A 17,764-nucleotide genomic window follows, 5' to 3' on the forward strand; every position below is an offset into this window, starting at 1 on the left:
ATGGGATCCTCGAGAGTCCGATCAAGAATTTATGATGCGTGCAAACATCTGATCAAAATCGTGGTACCATTTGCCAGGGCATCACAAAACCGAACCATAATAATATTAATTCCAGTGTGTGCTTCCACGTTCGCTTGTAGTGGTATGAGAAACTGGGTCAGCGTGTCGTTTGGTGCGCACACATACACATACAGTGCCAGCAAATATATGCACACATGTAAGTTGCTGCCGCTGCCGCTGCTGCTGCTGCTGCTGCTGCTGTTGCCGTAGGGGAGCGATAGAAAGTGAAAACGAAGCAGCAACAGCAAAAGCAAAAGCAACAGCGACTACGACAACAAAATGGCTATGACGAACGTACTGCGGCGGCAAGAAAATCACATAATCGCCGTCGACAGAGGCAGAGACAGCGCAGCAGCAGTGGCAGTGGCAAGCAGAAGACCGATCGGCAGAGACCAAATGAATTATAATTTAGGGAAAATTATGCACGCAGCACTGTAAATATAAATATAAATAAATAAATAACAGCACTCAAAAATCGAGGCACAAATTAAACTCACGTCGCCGTCGCTGTTGTGGTTTTCGTTGCAAAATGGTGGAAAATAAAATATGAAAGGAGAAAAATTTCTACCAAATTCACTTTTGGGTGGCATAGCCCTTTCCAAACATCGAACAACTATTATTTTATATATTTTTTAATGGTTTTTTGATACATAAATCAAAAAAGATCGCATAACTGTGTGGATAATGATTGTAGATATCTCCATAAACTAATAGCAGTTCCCCCCTCGTTTGTGGAGCCCCTTCTCCATTGTAATCCCCTTCTATTTCATTGTATTGAAAATATCACACAAACGCCAAGTCCGCCTCTTCACTTTCACAGTCAATGCATTCCCTAAGACATCGACGGTTCAGACCAAATATTGCATAACCGCAAGTCCCTATGGCAATATACGATTCAAAATCACAGCAAAGATTCCCAAAAAAATCAAAATCAATTTTAATGTGAAAATTAGCGCACGTTCGGCGACTGTTTACCTTTGAAAGACTCATAAATTGATGTGCCCCCAAAAGACAAAACCTCCAGCAGCAGCAGCATCAGCAGCAGCAGGAGAAACACAAATAGATAAATATGTCAACGGCAATACAAAGGGAATCAAAGTGATCCCCCAGCAGCCAAGCAGCCGAACAGCCCAGCACCCCGGTACTGCGGATGGAAGACAAAATCAGAATCGTGACAAGGCAATTACTCGTCCAAACGCAAAGCGAAAGGGGTGCCGAGGTGAGGGAGAAGCCAGATGCAGAGCCTTTGGGCCAAATACTCTTTCGGCCGGTCAGAAATGTGATTGCGGGGAGGAGCATATAGGATTTTATTGACCAGCCAAAGACCATAGAGAGCCAAAGACAGAGCTCAGCAATGCAACCGGTTCGGGAGAGGGAGAGGCCCGCCGACCCGGCCAAACCACACCCAAACAAGAAAGCGCGTTGAAGATTACAGGCCCGTGATTAGGCCAAACAAATTTTGTGTGTGTCTATGAGTGGGCAGAACTGCAGCCCCAAAAGAAGCCCCCACAGACCAATATAGCGCTGGACGAGCGGCTAAGCTGCAGAAATCAACGAAGCGCTGCAAAAAACACACAGCGAATCCAGCAGCAGCAGCAGCAGGCGATTGCGAAAGCCTGCGAAGATACTCCAAGACAACCCGAGTCAGCACAGTCCCAGTCGCCTCCTCGAGATGGGCACGTGCGCCTCGGAGGAGCACGGACAGGAGGCATCGTAAGAATTGCGAGTCTTTGAAATCCATAAGGCAACAGAGCTGTGGAGATCCGTATAGAAGAGATGTTCCTTTGAGAATCGCCAAAGAAAGCTACGCGCTGGAAGTGGTTTGCATAGATTTGATTCCTCCCATAGCTTATTTTTCTTATCGTGATATTCCAACTGCTTTCTCGTTAATCACGACCCACCTGACGGCCTCCTCACGGCACGGAATCGCTTTCATCTCTAGTCGCCACTAAGTCAGTAAGTCAGTCTGTCAGCCGGCCCACGGTATGCGAGCTCTCCCCCATTCCAAGCCATACCATACCATACCATGCCATTCCACTCCACTCGAGCCCACTCCCGCCGCGGTCCCGCTCAGGTCCCGCTCCCGCTACTCCCCAGCTGCCATCCCATCCCCCGTTTGGCATACATATTTGCTAGTAGCTAGGTTTTGTTTTGTTTAGCGCTTTTGGCCCGGGCCTGGTTATATCATCGAGCACTCTTACGACGTGCCGCAGCCAAATGGTCAACAGCTTGGCTGGAGCGACCGACTTAAGAGCTCGGCTTCAGGTTCGGGCTCGGGCTTGGACTTGGAATCGGGCTCCGGCTTGGACTCGGACTTGGACTCGGACTGAAGCTCGAGCGCGCGCTTTATGCATTTTCATAGCGGTACGGCAAACGGCGCTAAATGGCCGAATGGCCGAGTGGCTGACTGGTTGCTTGGCTGCTCAACGGATCGTCCGGACCCTCCGTCTCACTCTCACTATTCATTCATTCAGTTGTGCGTCGCTGTATTTGAATAATGTTTGACCCAAATTCGAGTTTTGTGCGCTGGCTCTGGCGCTGGCTCTGGCTCTGGCTTTGGCTTTGTTTTTTTTTTTTATATATTTCCGTCCTCTTCAGCGGACAAGAAAGTTACTAAACAATGCTCCTTGTATTTTATTTTTTGCATTCAAAAGGCTTTTATCATTTGCGGTAACAAACAAAAAATCACCACCTTTTTGTGTTGGCTGCGTGTGAAAAGTTGTCAAAAACCATTTCGTCTGAAGATTAAGATATCACAAATCTGACACCAAAATGCTCTAAACGGATTCGGTTCACCTGGCGGAAATATTCGAGAAACGCCGAGTCGCTGAGTCAAGCACTGAAAGAATGGTTAGGATGATAGTGTTATTAAAGCTGAAAAAACTGCTCGAAATCAAAATGATGAGCATCAAACGATGCTATACTAAAATACTAATTTTTTCAAGATCCTCGGTTCTAGAAAAGCTAGCATTGGGCTAAGCGAAATATATATTTAAAACGTAACCCTACCTATAGCTATCTTATAACTACGAAACATACCGCTTAGTGAACGTTCACACCGTCTTTGAATACCCGGTACTCAAAAAGAACCAATAGTTCAGGCTGGATGTTCCTTTTTAATGTATCCATCTGATTCAGTTCTTTGCTAGACTTTGGAACTCTTAATATACAGCCGTTCCGTTAAGAAACAGCGACAGAAATCCGCATCATCATCGAATGCAGACATTTTTACATATGACATAAAATAATATAAGCCAAGAGTCATGTGATCGTGGTTAACATATTTGGCTTAACTTAATGTTGTGGTTGTTTTAGATGTTGTTGTTGTTGTTGTTTTTGTCGTTGTGTGTTAGCTGTTGACTGAGAAGGGAACACATTAAATCATGGAAGGAAAAAGAGAGCGCTCGCTGGCCTGGCCGGGCTCTTTACAGGCAGTTAAGCTTGATGAAAATGTCAAATGTTTGTAGTTTAGGACAAAGGCCACAAAGTGACAACAGCAACAACCACGAGAGCATTCAACATTCAACAATCAAAGGCGGGAGATACTCGTACGTGAGCTCATGAACGTGGTGTGGTGGTGGCTCCGATTGTCAAGCGTCGGCCACTTTACGTACAAAGATGCACCGAAACTTTGAGCCCCAGAGTGGGCTTTGAATGAATCATAAATCAGGGGATCAAATGGAGTCTGTTACCCAAAGCTAGACTGAAGGGAAGTTCTGAATGACTGCAGGATCCGTCTTCAGGAATAATGCGACAGCTGAGTCGGCATTGGGTGAGTTGATCAACAGTGAATGAGCTGCTTTTAATATCCACCAAGATACTCCTCAAAAATACTTACACAATCATCACCAACTCCCAAATGGCTTGGCCGAACAATTGATGGAGTCAAGCTGTAGTGTGTTGTGGTTCCTAGCGTTATCTAAGCAGAATAACTTATAGAAGCTGGAAACTTATATACTTGTAGGTTGTTTGTGGCAAGGGGAGCTAACTATTCCCGCGATTCACTTAGTGGGTTGTTGTCTGCCTGCCATGGGCTGGATAATTTCACATCACGCCTGAGATTGATGCCACAAATTGGTTCACATGGCATGCCTCGTACACGTACTCGTACTCGCAGTGACTCTGCCACACACACACACACTCGTATGTAAAGCTCTGCTCTACGCTACTGTTGTAATCTTACAACTTTAATTTCTGTTTTTCTTTAGTTTTTCTTGAGTATTTCTTCTTCTTCTCTTTTATTTATTTGTTGTTGCTGTTTGCTGCCACTGCCGCTGTTGTTATTTTGGCTAATTTCGGTGCATTCTCGCGCATTGAAGTGCCGACGCCGTCGTATAGCTAATTTCGTATGTTTTTGCGATTATTGCCAAGCTCTTTCTGTTGTCTCTCCTTTTCTTTTAGCCAAGTTAGTCGCAGGTTTTACAGGTGTGAGTAGTCTGTGTTGATTGTGTGTTAATTAACTTTGGAATCAAGTGGCAGGCGGGGCAGTCACTCTGTACATTTATGCTATGGCTCATACAGTGGTTACAGATTAAGTGCATCGATTGCCAGCATAAACTGTAGTTCGAAATTCCTAATTGGCATCGGCATAGGTCCGATATAGATTACCAATAAGCTGAAGAACCTATGTATAATGTTAAGGAGGTCTTCTTAGATCAAAAATCATCTTTGGGGGGTCTGGGGCATCACTGGGGATCCAGGATAATCACAATTTACTATGTTCTTCCATTGTAGCAGTCGATTCCTTTGGAACCGGATTACTACAGTAAATATCTGTCTGGTGGTGTCTTCTTTTTTTTTATCGCATGCCAATTCGTGGAATCTGTCCATAATGCTCGTAATGTTCGTCTGCTGTCCGGTGTCTGGATGGATGGATGGATGGATGGAGTGTCTGGACTGGTCTTTCGGGCGGCTTTTGGTTTTCGGCTGACCAGGGGTTTATTAACCGTTGACATTTGTATAACGCACGTCGCTGTCTCTGTCGCTGTACAGTTATCCCGTAATTTAGTAGTAATTCGGAAGCCACAAAGTACTCCGTCGTCGTGTGCCGTTATGGCTGGCACATTTTCATGTTTTACGAGTACTAAATACAGATGTACAGATGAATGTACGTACTTATATCTATATGTGTAAGGTATTCCCAGGAAAGGCAGGCAGTATTCCAGCGTGCTCCAGTTTCTGCTGGACAGGCGACAAAGCATTACAAAACTGCGAGTGAGTAGCCGCAAGTGGAGATACTGTTGCTGGTTTGGCCATTTGTTGTAATTGGCATTGCTGCAAATCAATCAAATCACATCGGAGCCGGGCAATTTGTCTAATGAGTGTTGCCACAGGTAGCTGCAGTAAGTAGGCAACTGCGAGGTGCTAATAACCATTGCAAATTGAATTAAATGTCCAGTTCTCGTCGAGGCAAATAGGACATACTCTACTCCAATCGCTCCCCCCAATCCCAATCGTCAGCACGGTAGCACAGCACCTTCTGCGCCTGTGCTGCGTTGCGTCGTCTCCTCCATTTGCAATGCGATTTGATGCAAATGCTAATTTGATTGCAGCTCAATGCACTGTTGCCGCTGCCGCTGATTGATTGCTCTGCCGAATAGATACATAGATATATAGATATGGATGAACAAAACCCCCACCGAACAATGAATGCGCATTTCAATGAGACCGCCGCTGCCGCGTAAAAGGAAGCAAGTAGGAGTCGAGTTCTTTCCTTGGACTTATCTCTGGCTGTGGCTGTGGCTGCCATCGGCATGGCATAGATTGAACCTTTCGGCTGATAAACAAAATAGATATAGACATGGGCATGGTGCATATTTATGAGTGGATCACTGTATATATTTTAAAACGCGCAAGGTAGAAGCTGCAGAATAACTAGAATTTACCAGAAGGAACATAACGTTTTGCTCACAATTCGGAATTCGGAATTCGGAATTCCATTTCACATATTTGAATAAATTACTTCTTGTAAACAGGCACTAGCCCAATGGGGAGGGGACTTGTTACGTCCTTGACTAGTGTTTGTTTGGTTTCCGATTCACTCCATTCCATTAATTTGCATGCACTGAAACAAAATCCTTTATCTACGACAGCTTCGAGGGTTCTTGGGGTTATTAAAAACTTGACGGGCCGAAATCCGGCAACGCCGCTTAGTCAGAGCCCAGGCCCAGGCCCAACCCACCTGAGACTCCACCTGAAGCACTTCCGCTGCACTCTATTAAGCACTTGTCTGCCACACGGCGGCACTCGACTTCGACTTGGCCGCCGAGAAGAGAAACTTGGCAACGCCGCAAGTGAACGTCTGCTAACATGTGATGGGGGGGGCTTGGAGCTTGGTTATTTTTTCGGTGCGGTCGCATCAATGACCAAGTGATGCGGCGCGCATGTGTGTGGGTCTCAGTGGATTTTCCTAGCTGCAATTTGTCTTGTTATTGTTGTTCTACTCGTGTTTGTCTGAAAACCACAAAAGACAACAGCGAAAATAAAAGAAAAAACACAGAGACACACACAAACACACACAAAAATGAAAATTGATGGCAGAAAATCAAAAAGCAAAAGCAGCAGCAGCCGCAGCAGAGTCAGCCCAGCGACAGAGCGTAGATCGGGTCTAGTCAACGTTGTTGTCTAAGTCCAATCTAAACTAGTCGAGGCGTTTGCGGTGGCTACCATAGAGTGCATTGACGTGTTGTTTGCATGTGCCTCTAGCACCATGCCCCTGCCACTGCCCCTTGCAGCACCAGCTCTCCCCACCACAATCTTCTCAAGCAAGTTTCGTTTTCAGCTTTCTGAAGAATCGGCAACTTGCAGAAAAAACAAGATTTTTTATTTGATTTTTGTCTGTTTCTTTCGGTCGTCGCTCGGCGAGTACATTGCACTTCCCCCAAAAGCCAGCTCCAGCTACAGCCCGAGCTCCCCAGCTCCCGAGCTTCAGAGTCAGTCAATGCTGAGTGAGGAGGATCGGTAAGGTAAGGTACGGTACCCGAGTACGCTGTGGCTGTGACTGTGGCTGTGGATACTGGGGGCACGTACACGTAGGTAGGTTGTTGCCTCGGCGCGGTCGTTCGTTGCTTGTTGGTTGTTGCTGTTGTTGGCGCTGTTGTCGTCTTGGAAAACTGGGTCAATCACTGCCTCGCTTCGTGTTTTCTTGCATCTCTGGGGCCTCCTTTGGTTGGACTGGCTTTTTGGATGACGATGACGGCGCCAAATGAGTGTAAGTTGGTAACTTTTTATTGCTTTTCCATTTGCCTATTTCTTCTTGACGTTACTGCTGCTGCTGCTGCTGCTGTTGCTGCTGCATTTGTACGTGTAATTGCTACAGATTGATGCCGATTTTGGCCCAATTTCTCGTTTGGGTTCGGGCGCTGTGCGCATTCTCAGCCAAAGTCGAAGCACTTCCGCTCTGCATAACCTTTCCTTTGACCTACCCTCAGATGGTTGGCTTCCGTCTCAGTATGCAGTGTGACATAACTAACGGTTAAACGCACTTTAGCCTGTCGGTCACTCAAAAGTCGCAGACGGAAGAACGTGTTGTACTGTTGTTGCCGGCTCCGAAAGGTTCTCATTCTCAGCCAGCTCTCATACGGAAAGTCATACAGAAAGCCGGCCGGCTCCGGATCTCTCGATAAAAAACTGGTTCTCTCTCATGCGTCTTGTTCCGTATACGTAGGTATTGTGTGTGTAGTACTATGTTTGTTCTTAGCCGACTTTTGTTTTTGTTTTGTGTTTTCTCATTTTTTTTTCTTTTTTGTTCGGTGATTTTTGTTCGTTTGTGTCACGAGACCGCTGGAAGTCATTTAATGTCTTTTAATTCCACAGAATTTGCGGCATATGAGGTCTAGAGTCAGTTAATGGAAAGGTCTGTGCGACTGTGAGATTCGCTGAAGATACTCCGTCTGGCAGCCGAGCTTTTTGTTCGTATTTTGTGACAAGTCAAGTCAAGTAGATTCTTAGATGGAGAAGATTGCGGCTGAAAGATTGGCTTTTGTTTGAGGAAATCTACTCGGCCACTTATGCATATATTATTCACATTACGGAACTTTTCCTAAGCGTAAATACATCTAAAAGATTACTGGGTTTTCATTGACAGAATTTGACCAACAATTAACCGACTTTTCGCTGGAGAGGCTATAAAAGTTATATATTCATATTAGATTTACGCATATTCTATATCAATATATATTTGACCAATTATTCTATATCAAAGCATTCACACCCAGCGTTCAGCAGCCAAATCAATAAACTTTTCATTTAAATAGATACAATCGGCTTTGAATTTGAATAGCCGCCAAAATACAACCTGCTTTCGATAGACATATCGATAGTACTATCGTATTGCATAGTGGCACCAGTAGCGAATACACAAACCAAACAAAAAAAGCTGGTTGATATCGCGGCTAATGTAAGGAAATGGCACAGTGTCGCCCCTGTTTTGAATTTAGACTGCGGATGTTTGTGGTACTATTCAAAAGTAACCGCATTTCAAAACTTTAGAAACGTTAGAGCCTAGAAACCACGATATAATAGAGGGAAACCCTTTTTGTAATTTTAAACAAATTCTATTTATTATTTATCAAAAATGTTTGCCATCATTAGTTTATTTATTTGGGTAAAATTGTTTTTCATTCATGTTTGTATGTATGTAAAACTACTAAAGAACGATTTTGCACACGAATACAAATGTTAATTAATTTGTGCCCTAAGATTATGTAAATACAATTGCGGATGATTTGAGAAATTGCCTTCGTTACGAGTACGATCTGATCTCTTGAGAGTGTTTGATTATCTTTGGATGAGCTTAGTTCATTTCATTTCATATCATATCGTTTATATATCGTTTAGATATACATGTATTGCCAAACTGTTTTCATCAGTCTTGAGTGCAAATTTTTTGTGGACATTTCTCGAGAATTTCGTGTAAATTCGTTTTTTTTTTTATTTCAAAATACTAGATGCTTATTTTGGGTTTGCTAGAGTTGCATATAAATAGGTATATAATAAAAATGGGAGATTGATTTTGTTTCTTTGTGCCCTAAATGAATGAAACGTTTGAATGAGAAGAAAAATTCGGGGACTTTTGAATGGAAAGTGGATGAAAATGGCTGCGAGAAATGCGATAGACGTGCCTCTGGTGTAGCGTAAAGTGTAGCGTAGAGGAGAGGTTTAGATGAAAGATGATGAAGATGAGAAGAGGGTAAGAGATGAGCATGAATTACAGATATAGAAAGAGATAGATAGAGCAAGAGTGAGAGTTAGAATAACACAGGGGCAGGGGTGAGTGAGATGGTAGGTAGATGGTAGGAGGAAGAGCTAGAGCTTTGGAACATTTCCGTTTGATGTTCTAACTACGCTTGACCTTTCCTGTCTGACTGTCTGTATGTTTGTCTGTCTCTGTGTGTGTTTGTGTGTGTGTGTATCTGTGTGCTGTGCTGTGTGTCAGTAGTGGTGATTGTTTATTCGTGTGTGAGTGTGTTTGTGAACTGTTTTCAGAGAATGCTGCAGTGCTTGGCAGACAGCTGTTGCCGCATGCCGCGCAGAAACACGCGCTCCCCCTCACGCACGCACCTCATTCCTCTGGCCACACCATTAAATACAATCGCCCTCGACCTCCTCCTGGTTAACATCGGGATCGAACTCGTCGTCGGCCGTTGCCTCCTGGTATTGCTGGTACTCGGAGACCAGATCGTTCATGTTGCTCTCCGCCTCGGTGAACTCCATCTCGTCCATGCCCTCGCCGGTGTACCAATGCAAGAACGCCTTGCGTCGGAACATGGCCGAGAACTGCTCGGAGATGCGCTTGAAGAGCTCCTGGATGGCCGTGGTGTTGCCAATGAAGGTCGACGACATCTTTAGGCCCTTGGGCGGGATGTCGCACACGGCCGTCTTCACGTTATTCGGTATCCACTCGACGAAGTACGAGCTGTTCTTGTTCTGCACCGCCAGCATCTGCTCGTCCACCTCCTTCATGGACATGCGGCCCCGGAAGACGGCAGCCACGGTGAGGTAGCGGCCATGGCGTGGATCACAGGCGGCCATCATGTTCTTGGCGTCGAACATCTGTTGGGTAAGCTCCGGGACGGACAGGGCGCGGTACTGCTGCGAGCCACGCGAGGTGAGCGGCGCGAATCCAGGCATGAAGAAGTGCAGACGCGGGAATGGAACCATGTTGACAGCCAGCTTGCGGAGATCGGCGTTCAGCTGACCGGGGAAGCGCAGGCAGGTGGTCACCCCGGACATTGTGAGCGAGACCAGGTGATTGAGGTCCCCGTAGCTGGGATTCGATACCTTCAGAGTCCTGAAGCAGATGTCGTACAGGGCCTCGTTGTCGATGCAGTACGTCTCGTCTGTGTTCTCTACCAGTTGGTGTATCGACAGGGTGGCGTTGTAGGGCTCCACCACCGTGTCGGACACCTTCGGCGAGGGCACCACCGAGTACGTGTTCATGATGCGGTCCGGATACTCCTCTCGTATCTTCGAAATGAGCAGCGTTCCCATGCCGGAGCCGGTTCCGCCGCCCAGCGAGTGGGTCAGCTGGAAGCCCTGTGGATCGTTGGAGTTGGGTTACATTTCTGTTCGCTTCGGCTCGGGGTGTTCCGCACTCACCTGCAGGCAGTCGCAGTTCTCGCACTCCTTGCGCACCACATCCAGGACATTGTCCACCAGTTCGGCACCCTCCGTGTAGTGACCCTTGGCCCAGTTGTTGCCGGCGCCCGACTGCCCAAACACAAAGTTGTCTGGACGGAAGAGCTGGCCGTAGGGTCCAGAGCGCACCGACTCCATGGTGCCCGGCTCCAGATCCAACAGGATGGCACGTGGCACATATTTGCCACCCGACGAGCGCGTCACAGCTGCACAGATACATTAGATATTATAAAACGAGAGCTGTTTGGGTGGAGGTGGCGTCGTCTTACCTGATGCCTCGTTGTAGTAGACGCTGATACGCTCCAACTGCAGATCACTGTCGCCCACATAGATGCCATTTGCGTCAATGCCGTGCTCCTCCGAAATAACCTCCCAGAACTGAAAAGAAAGGAAATGGACGGCATTCAGATATGAGTACTTCCGGCCTCCCGCATCTTTATTATATCCCAGTCTTATCTCCCAGCCAAGAGACCACCAAGATGTCTTTATGGACCAAAGCCGACATCCACTATTTATTAAGCACTTGGCAATCGCCAGATATTTTAGCACACACCACACACAAAGTGCTAGTATGCTTCTCGAGTAGTTTATCAAATTGAATAATTGTGCCTACCCAGCCGTGTCAGAGTTCATGTTGGGCCTGAGACCGCTTGACATATGGCGGCGGCCGCAGAGACCGCCCGAAAAAACAACAGCCACAGTAACGCCAACAACAATAACGGGGAAAAGAAAACAATTCTAAAAATGTCTGTTTTTGCCTCCTCCGATGTGACAATGTGACAAACAACAAGGCGCAGCCGCAGCCCATAAAGTTTGAGGTTTTCAAAAAAATATACTCGTACATTTGGAAAGTCCATATATGGGGCCCTGTGGCATCAAAAGTGAGACAGATTGCCCAAAAAACGAAACAAAAAAATAAAAATGAAAAAATGGGAAAATAAATTTATGTTTAGTTTTTCAAACCGAGCCGTCAGTTATGGACGCTCGGGACATGCCCCGATTTAGTGCTAAATTTAAAAGATAGATACGTCCGGGCCAGTAAAAAATATGGTACGTATAGTTTCCCTCTCGACGTATGGGACGAAATTTCCAAGCAGAGTCGCATCGCTCCTGGGGTGCAACCTTAGGCAGCGAAAAATGCATTTAAAAATAGTTCAGCCCGTGGGATGGGATGGGACCGACAGAGAGGCCACGACTCCGGCTGCGACTGGGACTGCTGACTCATACACGATATATAGAATCTTCTGGCTGTGAATCTTCTGCAGGCCAACGACCCAACACGAGGCAGAGGCAGAAGAAGCATAAGGCAGGGGCCAGGGGTGGGGCTGGGCATGGCGACAACATCATTAGACGGGGCCCCGGATTGAATTGCTATAAATTAAGTATATCATTCTGTATCCAGTAGATTTATTGAGGAAATGCTCTGCAATAGTCTTGCTGCGTTTAACAGAGCCGAATTGGGGAATTGCTGCCAGAGTTAGTTACACATTAGCCTCTCAAATTGGGGAATCGAATGGGGGAATCGAATTGGGGAGTCGAATGGTGTAGAGCTGGACTATTTTCGGGCTCGTCCACGGGGCTCCAGTGGAGCGAGACGTAGCCGGCCTGACCTGGCAACAGCCCAGAGTCTCGATCTCTTGGATACCATACCCCAAAAGTCCAGAGGAAATAATAAAAATGTTAGCGATTCCCCAACCCGATGTCTGAGATATTTCCCTTTAGCACTTGAACTTGACGGGTGAGACTATAAACAAGACAGGGACTGGGGACTGGGGACTGGGGACTGAGGTACTGGTGGACTGGTGCTGGTTCTTGTTGGCTCTGCCCATGGCGTCTGCATTTCGTTGTTTGTTTAAAAATGAATGAGAAGGAAAGAAACTAAGAGCAGCAACATCTACAGAAAAATGAATCTCAAGCAACTGCAATCTTAGCAAGATCATCAAATTTAATTGGAGTGTGGCCGCTGCAATTATGGAGCTAAACCATGGCTGGGGCCGCAACAATAAAGCTCACTATATAAGGCCGAACGGACGGATGGACGGATGGACGGCCGGCAGAGGAAAGCCACACAACAACGAATATGAAAACTAAATTAGCACACAAAACTGTTGAAGTGAAAAGTCGTTTTTCATCTCTCTCTAGCTCAGTCTTTCCACTCACTTCCACTTCCACTTCTTGCCCGACAATCGCTGATCGCTTTACTTTTACATTCAACCAATTTTTCATTTCGGATTTTTCCTTTTGATGATAATGGTCTTGCCGGAAAATTGCCTTTTTTCGGTAAATGTTAACTGCAGTGGATCGTGAGAGTGGTGGGGCTTGGAGCTGTAAATGTGGCATACAGTTAGATTGTAATTATAGATGTATCGATGCTGAGGTTGGGATTGTATCCTCAGTGGAAAAGAATTCAGCTTGGAAAGGGAAGTTCCTGAACAGATCAGGAATCCAATTGCGTTTTTAACATTGTATTGTATGTATACTTTAATTATTAATTTAAGTTGAAAGGTGTTCCTCGTTTTCGTAGATTTTCCCCATCTCGACATCTGTTCTAAAAATTTCGTTGTTCATGCCGCTGTTCACGTCCCCCTCCCCTCCTCACAAAGTCTATAAATTTTCTTTTGTAATTAATTTCGAAAGCTCTGCTGCATGGCAACTGTTGCAGTTGCAACTCCTATTCGCTCCCCTCCGCTCCCCGCCTGGCCCCAAGCCCGCCCGACCCGCCCGCCGCGCCTACCGCGCCTGCCACGCCTCTTGCATGCGATCATCTGGCGACGGGCAATTGAGACGCCCTCATTAAGTGTTGCATGTCTGGAAGCCGCCATGAAGTAGCCAAAGACTCGACTCCTCCACGGCTGCACTGCTGCACTGCTGCAGATTCAGACCCCTCCGTCTCTCCCATTTCTAGTTGTCTTTCTGGCTCTTAAAGAGAAAATCAGTCGGGCATGAACTTGGAGCCAGTCTGAAGCAGAAGCTCCATCCAATCTCTCCCTAGCCCCCCTCCCTCCAGAGGATCACTGACTTCCCGGACTGTACGAGTACTCGTAATGCCTCTTCTGCAAGTTCTTTCAAAAGAAAGAAATATACGTATGCAAAAAGACAGAGAAGTATTGCCACCAGATACAAAACATTTGGCATCAAGAGGAATTCTTTTGATTGAAGGAAGGGGGCACAACCGATCTTGGGGCATTTGTCTTTTCTCCAGCTGCTGTGGGGTGTCAAAAAGAGAGGCGATAAGAAAGAAAAAGCGAATGGGTTTATTGACTCTAGCAATCAGTTGCAGTCTCTTTCTCCCTCTTGAATTCAATATAATCTGGGCTTACAATTAATATGCATTTATCGTCGTATCATGTGCTAAAAACGGAAACGGAGAACCAATTCGGAATTGGTATGCAGCCCCGATATCCTGTAACAGTATACCCCAAAGGGTGACTCACTTCCTTCGCACTTGTGAGGTTTTCCTTTGGCCAAAAGCATTCGCATCTGTAGGCAGAGAGCGCTGCCTGTCACATTTTTGAGTGTTTTAATGTCCACTCAGCTGTTCTTGCGGCTGTTTTTCTTCGGGCCGACCTCTTCATTCTTCTTGTTGTGGGGTCTCACATTACGAGGGGGTTCGCTCCTCAAATTACCAAGTCGCCTGCTCATCGTAGTCGCCTCGTACTCGTACTCGTACGAGTCTCTCCGTGTGTCTGTCTGCCTGTATCTGCTTAAGCGTGTGTACAGCGGAATATTGTATACTGCTCCATAAAACCATTACTATTGCCGAAATTCCAAGAAGCACAAAAGGCAGGCGAAATTTACTTTTAAATTGACGCTGCCGCCGTTCTTTGCTGACTTTGAATCCGAATCTGCCTCTCGATGCCGCTCTGCCCCCCACATTCGCTCCTAAATTGAGTCACAACAAGTGATGATGATGATGTGGGGCCTAGGCCGCTTATCTTTTATTTTCTGTTTAGCCATACTTTAATTTGCTAATAATGTTATCAGCAATAGTTGGCTGTTTCCAAACGTGACACACATTGCAGTAAGTATCTGGAACTGGAAATTAATCAAAGCCCCAGACGGAGGCGCTGACGGAGACGAGGACGGAGACGCTAAGCATTGACATTGATTCCACAGAAAAATCCACTCAACGGGGACCCACTTGTCAATGCCTCAAGCAAAAATGCACAAAAAACAAGAGTACAAAAACTGGTATTGCCAAAAATCAAAGAGTTTTGTGGCAAGCCGGTTACCTGGCAGTCTCCTTTAGCGGGTGGCAGAGCGGGAGGCTGCTGCTGCTCTGCCACCAGGGTCTTGGATTCGATGCGATGCACTTTGCACACTGCTGAGGCTCGTGTTTTGGGGCATGTCGATTGAGTGGACCATAGGGTATATAGTACATACTCGCATGTGCAGTAAAGGCTTTAAGGCAAATCGGAAATTGGACTGCATTATTTATTTGCTTTTACAGAGCTTTTCCGGTTTGCTTTTGCAAACGATCTGCCCATGAATGAGGTTTGAGAACCTGCTGGAACCTTTGTGACTCATTGGGGTCTCTGGAAACACCTTAAAACTGATCTCATTCTATCAATTCAGCTTTCCAACCAATATAATTTGTAGTATTTTCTGCTCAGTACTGTCCATGCTTATTTATATTGCAGTTTTTTTGCGGTTTCTTCCGTAGTAAGTGGGGGAAGGAAGCTCAAGCAAAGCGAAAAGATTTCACCGCAATGATAATTCAACAGATTTCCCTTTGCCACCAAAGTCAGTGGCAGAGTGGCAGGGGCAGAGCTCAAAAAAGAAATCTCAAAAACGGTTCCCTGGCACTTTTCTTGCCGATTTGCGCCTTACATCAACATGCCATAATTCTCCTCGGCCTCCGCCTCCTCGTCCCTGTTCCTGGGCCTCCCTGGATGTCGACAATGGGTTCACAATGAATCACTTTTCTGGAACTGCAGCCCGCCCAACCCGTTCTCTGACCATTTAGAAAGGGCATGTGGAGTGCCGTACAAAGTCGAAATACATTTCTTTACTTGATAACTTTTTGTTGCACTTTGCATTTTATTTGAAGTCTGGCTTTTTGTTAATTTTCTTTCGCTTTAATTGCTGAATGCGCTGAAAAAGGCGGAGACGGCGCACTGGGTCCCAGCCTGATCATTTTGGAAACTCATTGAAAAACGTTTTCGGTCATTGTGCATAAATTAACAATCGAATCGAATTGGCCAGCAGCAACAAAAACAACAGCAACAACGAGAAACAGAGCCAAAGCAGAGGAAAATAAAAAAAATAATGAGGCTTACCTTAGCGCCAATTTGGTTGCCGCACTGGCCGGCCTGCAGATGGACAATTTCTCTCATTTTCCGACTGGGTGGGTGGGGGACTTGTTGCTGTGGCTAACAAATGCGATTGGGGAGCCTGTGAGCCTGGAGCTGAATCTGCTGAGCTGCGATGTCTCTGAAGGATGCACACTGCTGTCTGCTGTCTGCTGTTCCTTTGCTCTCTGCTTGCACTGGTGTTGCACTGTTGCACTGGCGTTGCTCTGGATGCTCTGGTTTGGCAACTTTACCGCACAACGCACAAAACTCAACTGATCCACAGACGGCGGCTGGCCGAAGTCGACGATGGTTCTGGCTGTCGACCGTCGACTTCAGGCAAGCGAGAGGGAAGATCACTCACACAGAAACACACAGAGTTTACAGAGGCGCGGCACACAGACGCACACAGGCACAGACACAGACACAAGCCACCATGACTGCGAGGGGCAGCAGTCAACTCACGCACGCAGCAGCAGCGGCCTGGAGCTGCCTGTAGCTTTTTATTGTGGCAGCTTTAATCGCACGAACACGACAGGCCAACAAGAATATTATGAGTCGGCTATTTATAATCGATGTGGCGGGGAAGAGGGAAGGGAGTCCATAACTCTAGGGATGAGTCGATATTAACTAACTTTATGGCTTTCAGAGAGTCGTTCCACTAAATAAGTGGAAAATATCAGTTTCCTGCAGGTTAAATCTTAATTGGAAAGTTTAAGGTCCAAGTCTATCATTTCGTTTGGCTTCAATATTCATTCCCAATTCGCAATACGCTTTTTCTCTGTATCTGCATCTGATCTGCATGCCAGGCACAGGAGTATCTATGTATACTCGTACATCTCCTTGTGTATCTTATCTGTGTATATATTAAGATGTCTGTCTGGCACCCCGCAGTCGTTTTCCTGTTCCTAAGTTCACACATTTTTATGCTGTCAACTGCAGCGACTTTCACGTTCTAATTTTATCAGCCAGAATGCACAGGTATGCAACTCCTCTTCTCAGCTATTCCTCTGTATCTCTGTATCTGTGTATCTCTGTATATCTGTGTAATTGTATATGTGTATATGCGTCAGAGTGACTCTAGCTGTGTGTGTGCGTGTGTGCATACGCTTCCACAAAAGTGTCACCGCAGTCATTAGAAATGTTTCGTCCGTCTTCATACATGTGTTTTTCCTTTCATTTTTGTACTCCTAATGCATTCGGAAAAGGAGAGATGTATTTATAGTCGGACCTCTAGATCTTCCTCTTCTGCTAACACTTATTCTACTGCTGCTGCTGCTGTTGCTGCTGGTGGCTCGCAGCTCGGCGGCGTCTATTTTCCATTTTCTTGGGAAATCAATCAATGCCCCAGCAAGACAATTTGTAGTCGTTTTACTTTCAAATTGCATTCAAGTTGAAAGAGCAAGAGCACACAGCTTAAGTAGAGTGAAAAGTTGGAGGGCATAGTGGCTAAGGGGAATGGGGAAGACTGCACTGCGCACTCCTCAAGTGCCTTTGCCAGGCCTTCTATTCCTATTTCCATCCGAGGCAGTCAAACCGCAAAATTCACTTTAATTTCGAAGGCATGGCAGCAAGCAGACATCACTTACGACTGACTCTCCTTTACCGCTCTTCTGTTCTTGCCCCACAGCCTCTTGCTTGCTAAATTTAAATATGCCACAAAATAATCTCAAATTTACGACTCTGAATAGATAAAATGTTGTTTGCTTTCAGAGCCGACACGAGAACTACAATCTAAACGATCAATGTGGCTATGGCGACAACCACACAAAGGA

General features: G+C 46.0%; 1 protein-coding gene across 1 annotated transcript; it reads right to left on the bottom strand.

Moving 5' to 3' along the window:
* Window positions 1-8,638: 8,638 nt before the first annotated feature.
* On the bottom strand, window positions 8,639-16,306 carry betaTub60D (beta-Tubulin at 60D). The gene is made up of 4 exons (XM_001361956.5): window positions 15,978-16,306; window positions 10,968-11,076; window positions 10,660-10,904; window positions 8,639-10,596 (listed from the first exon to the last, which is right to left on the bottom strand). Exons 1-4 carry the CDS (start codon window positions 16,032-16,034, stop codon window positions 9,643-9,645), a joined length of 1,365 nt encoding a protein of 454 aa, XP_001361993.1. The 5' UTR covers window positions 16,035-16,306; the 3' UTR covers window positions 8,639-9,642.
* Window positions 16,307-17,764: the final 1,458 nt, after the last annotated feature.

Source organism: Drosophila pseudoobscura, chromosome 3 (genome assembly GCF_009870125.1).
Source record: "Drosophila pseudoobscura strain MV-25-SWS-2005 chromosome 3, UCI_Dpse_MV25, whole genome shotgun sequence".
Classification (NCBI taxonomy): domain Eukaryota; kingdom Metazoa; phylum Arthropoda; class Insecta; order Diptera; family Drosophilidae; genus Drosophila; species Drosophila pseudoobscura.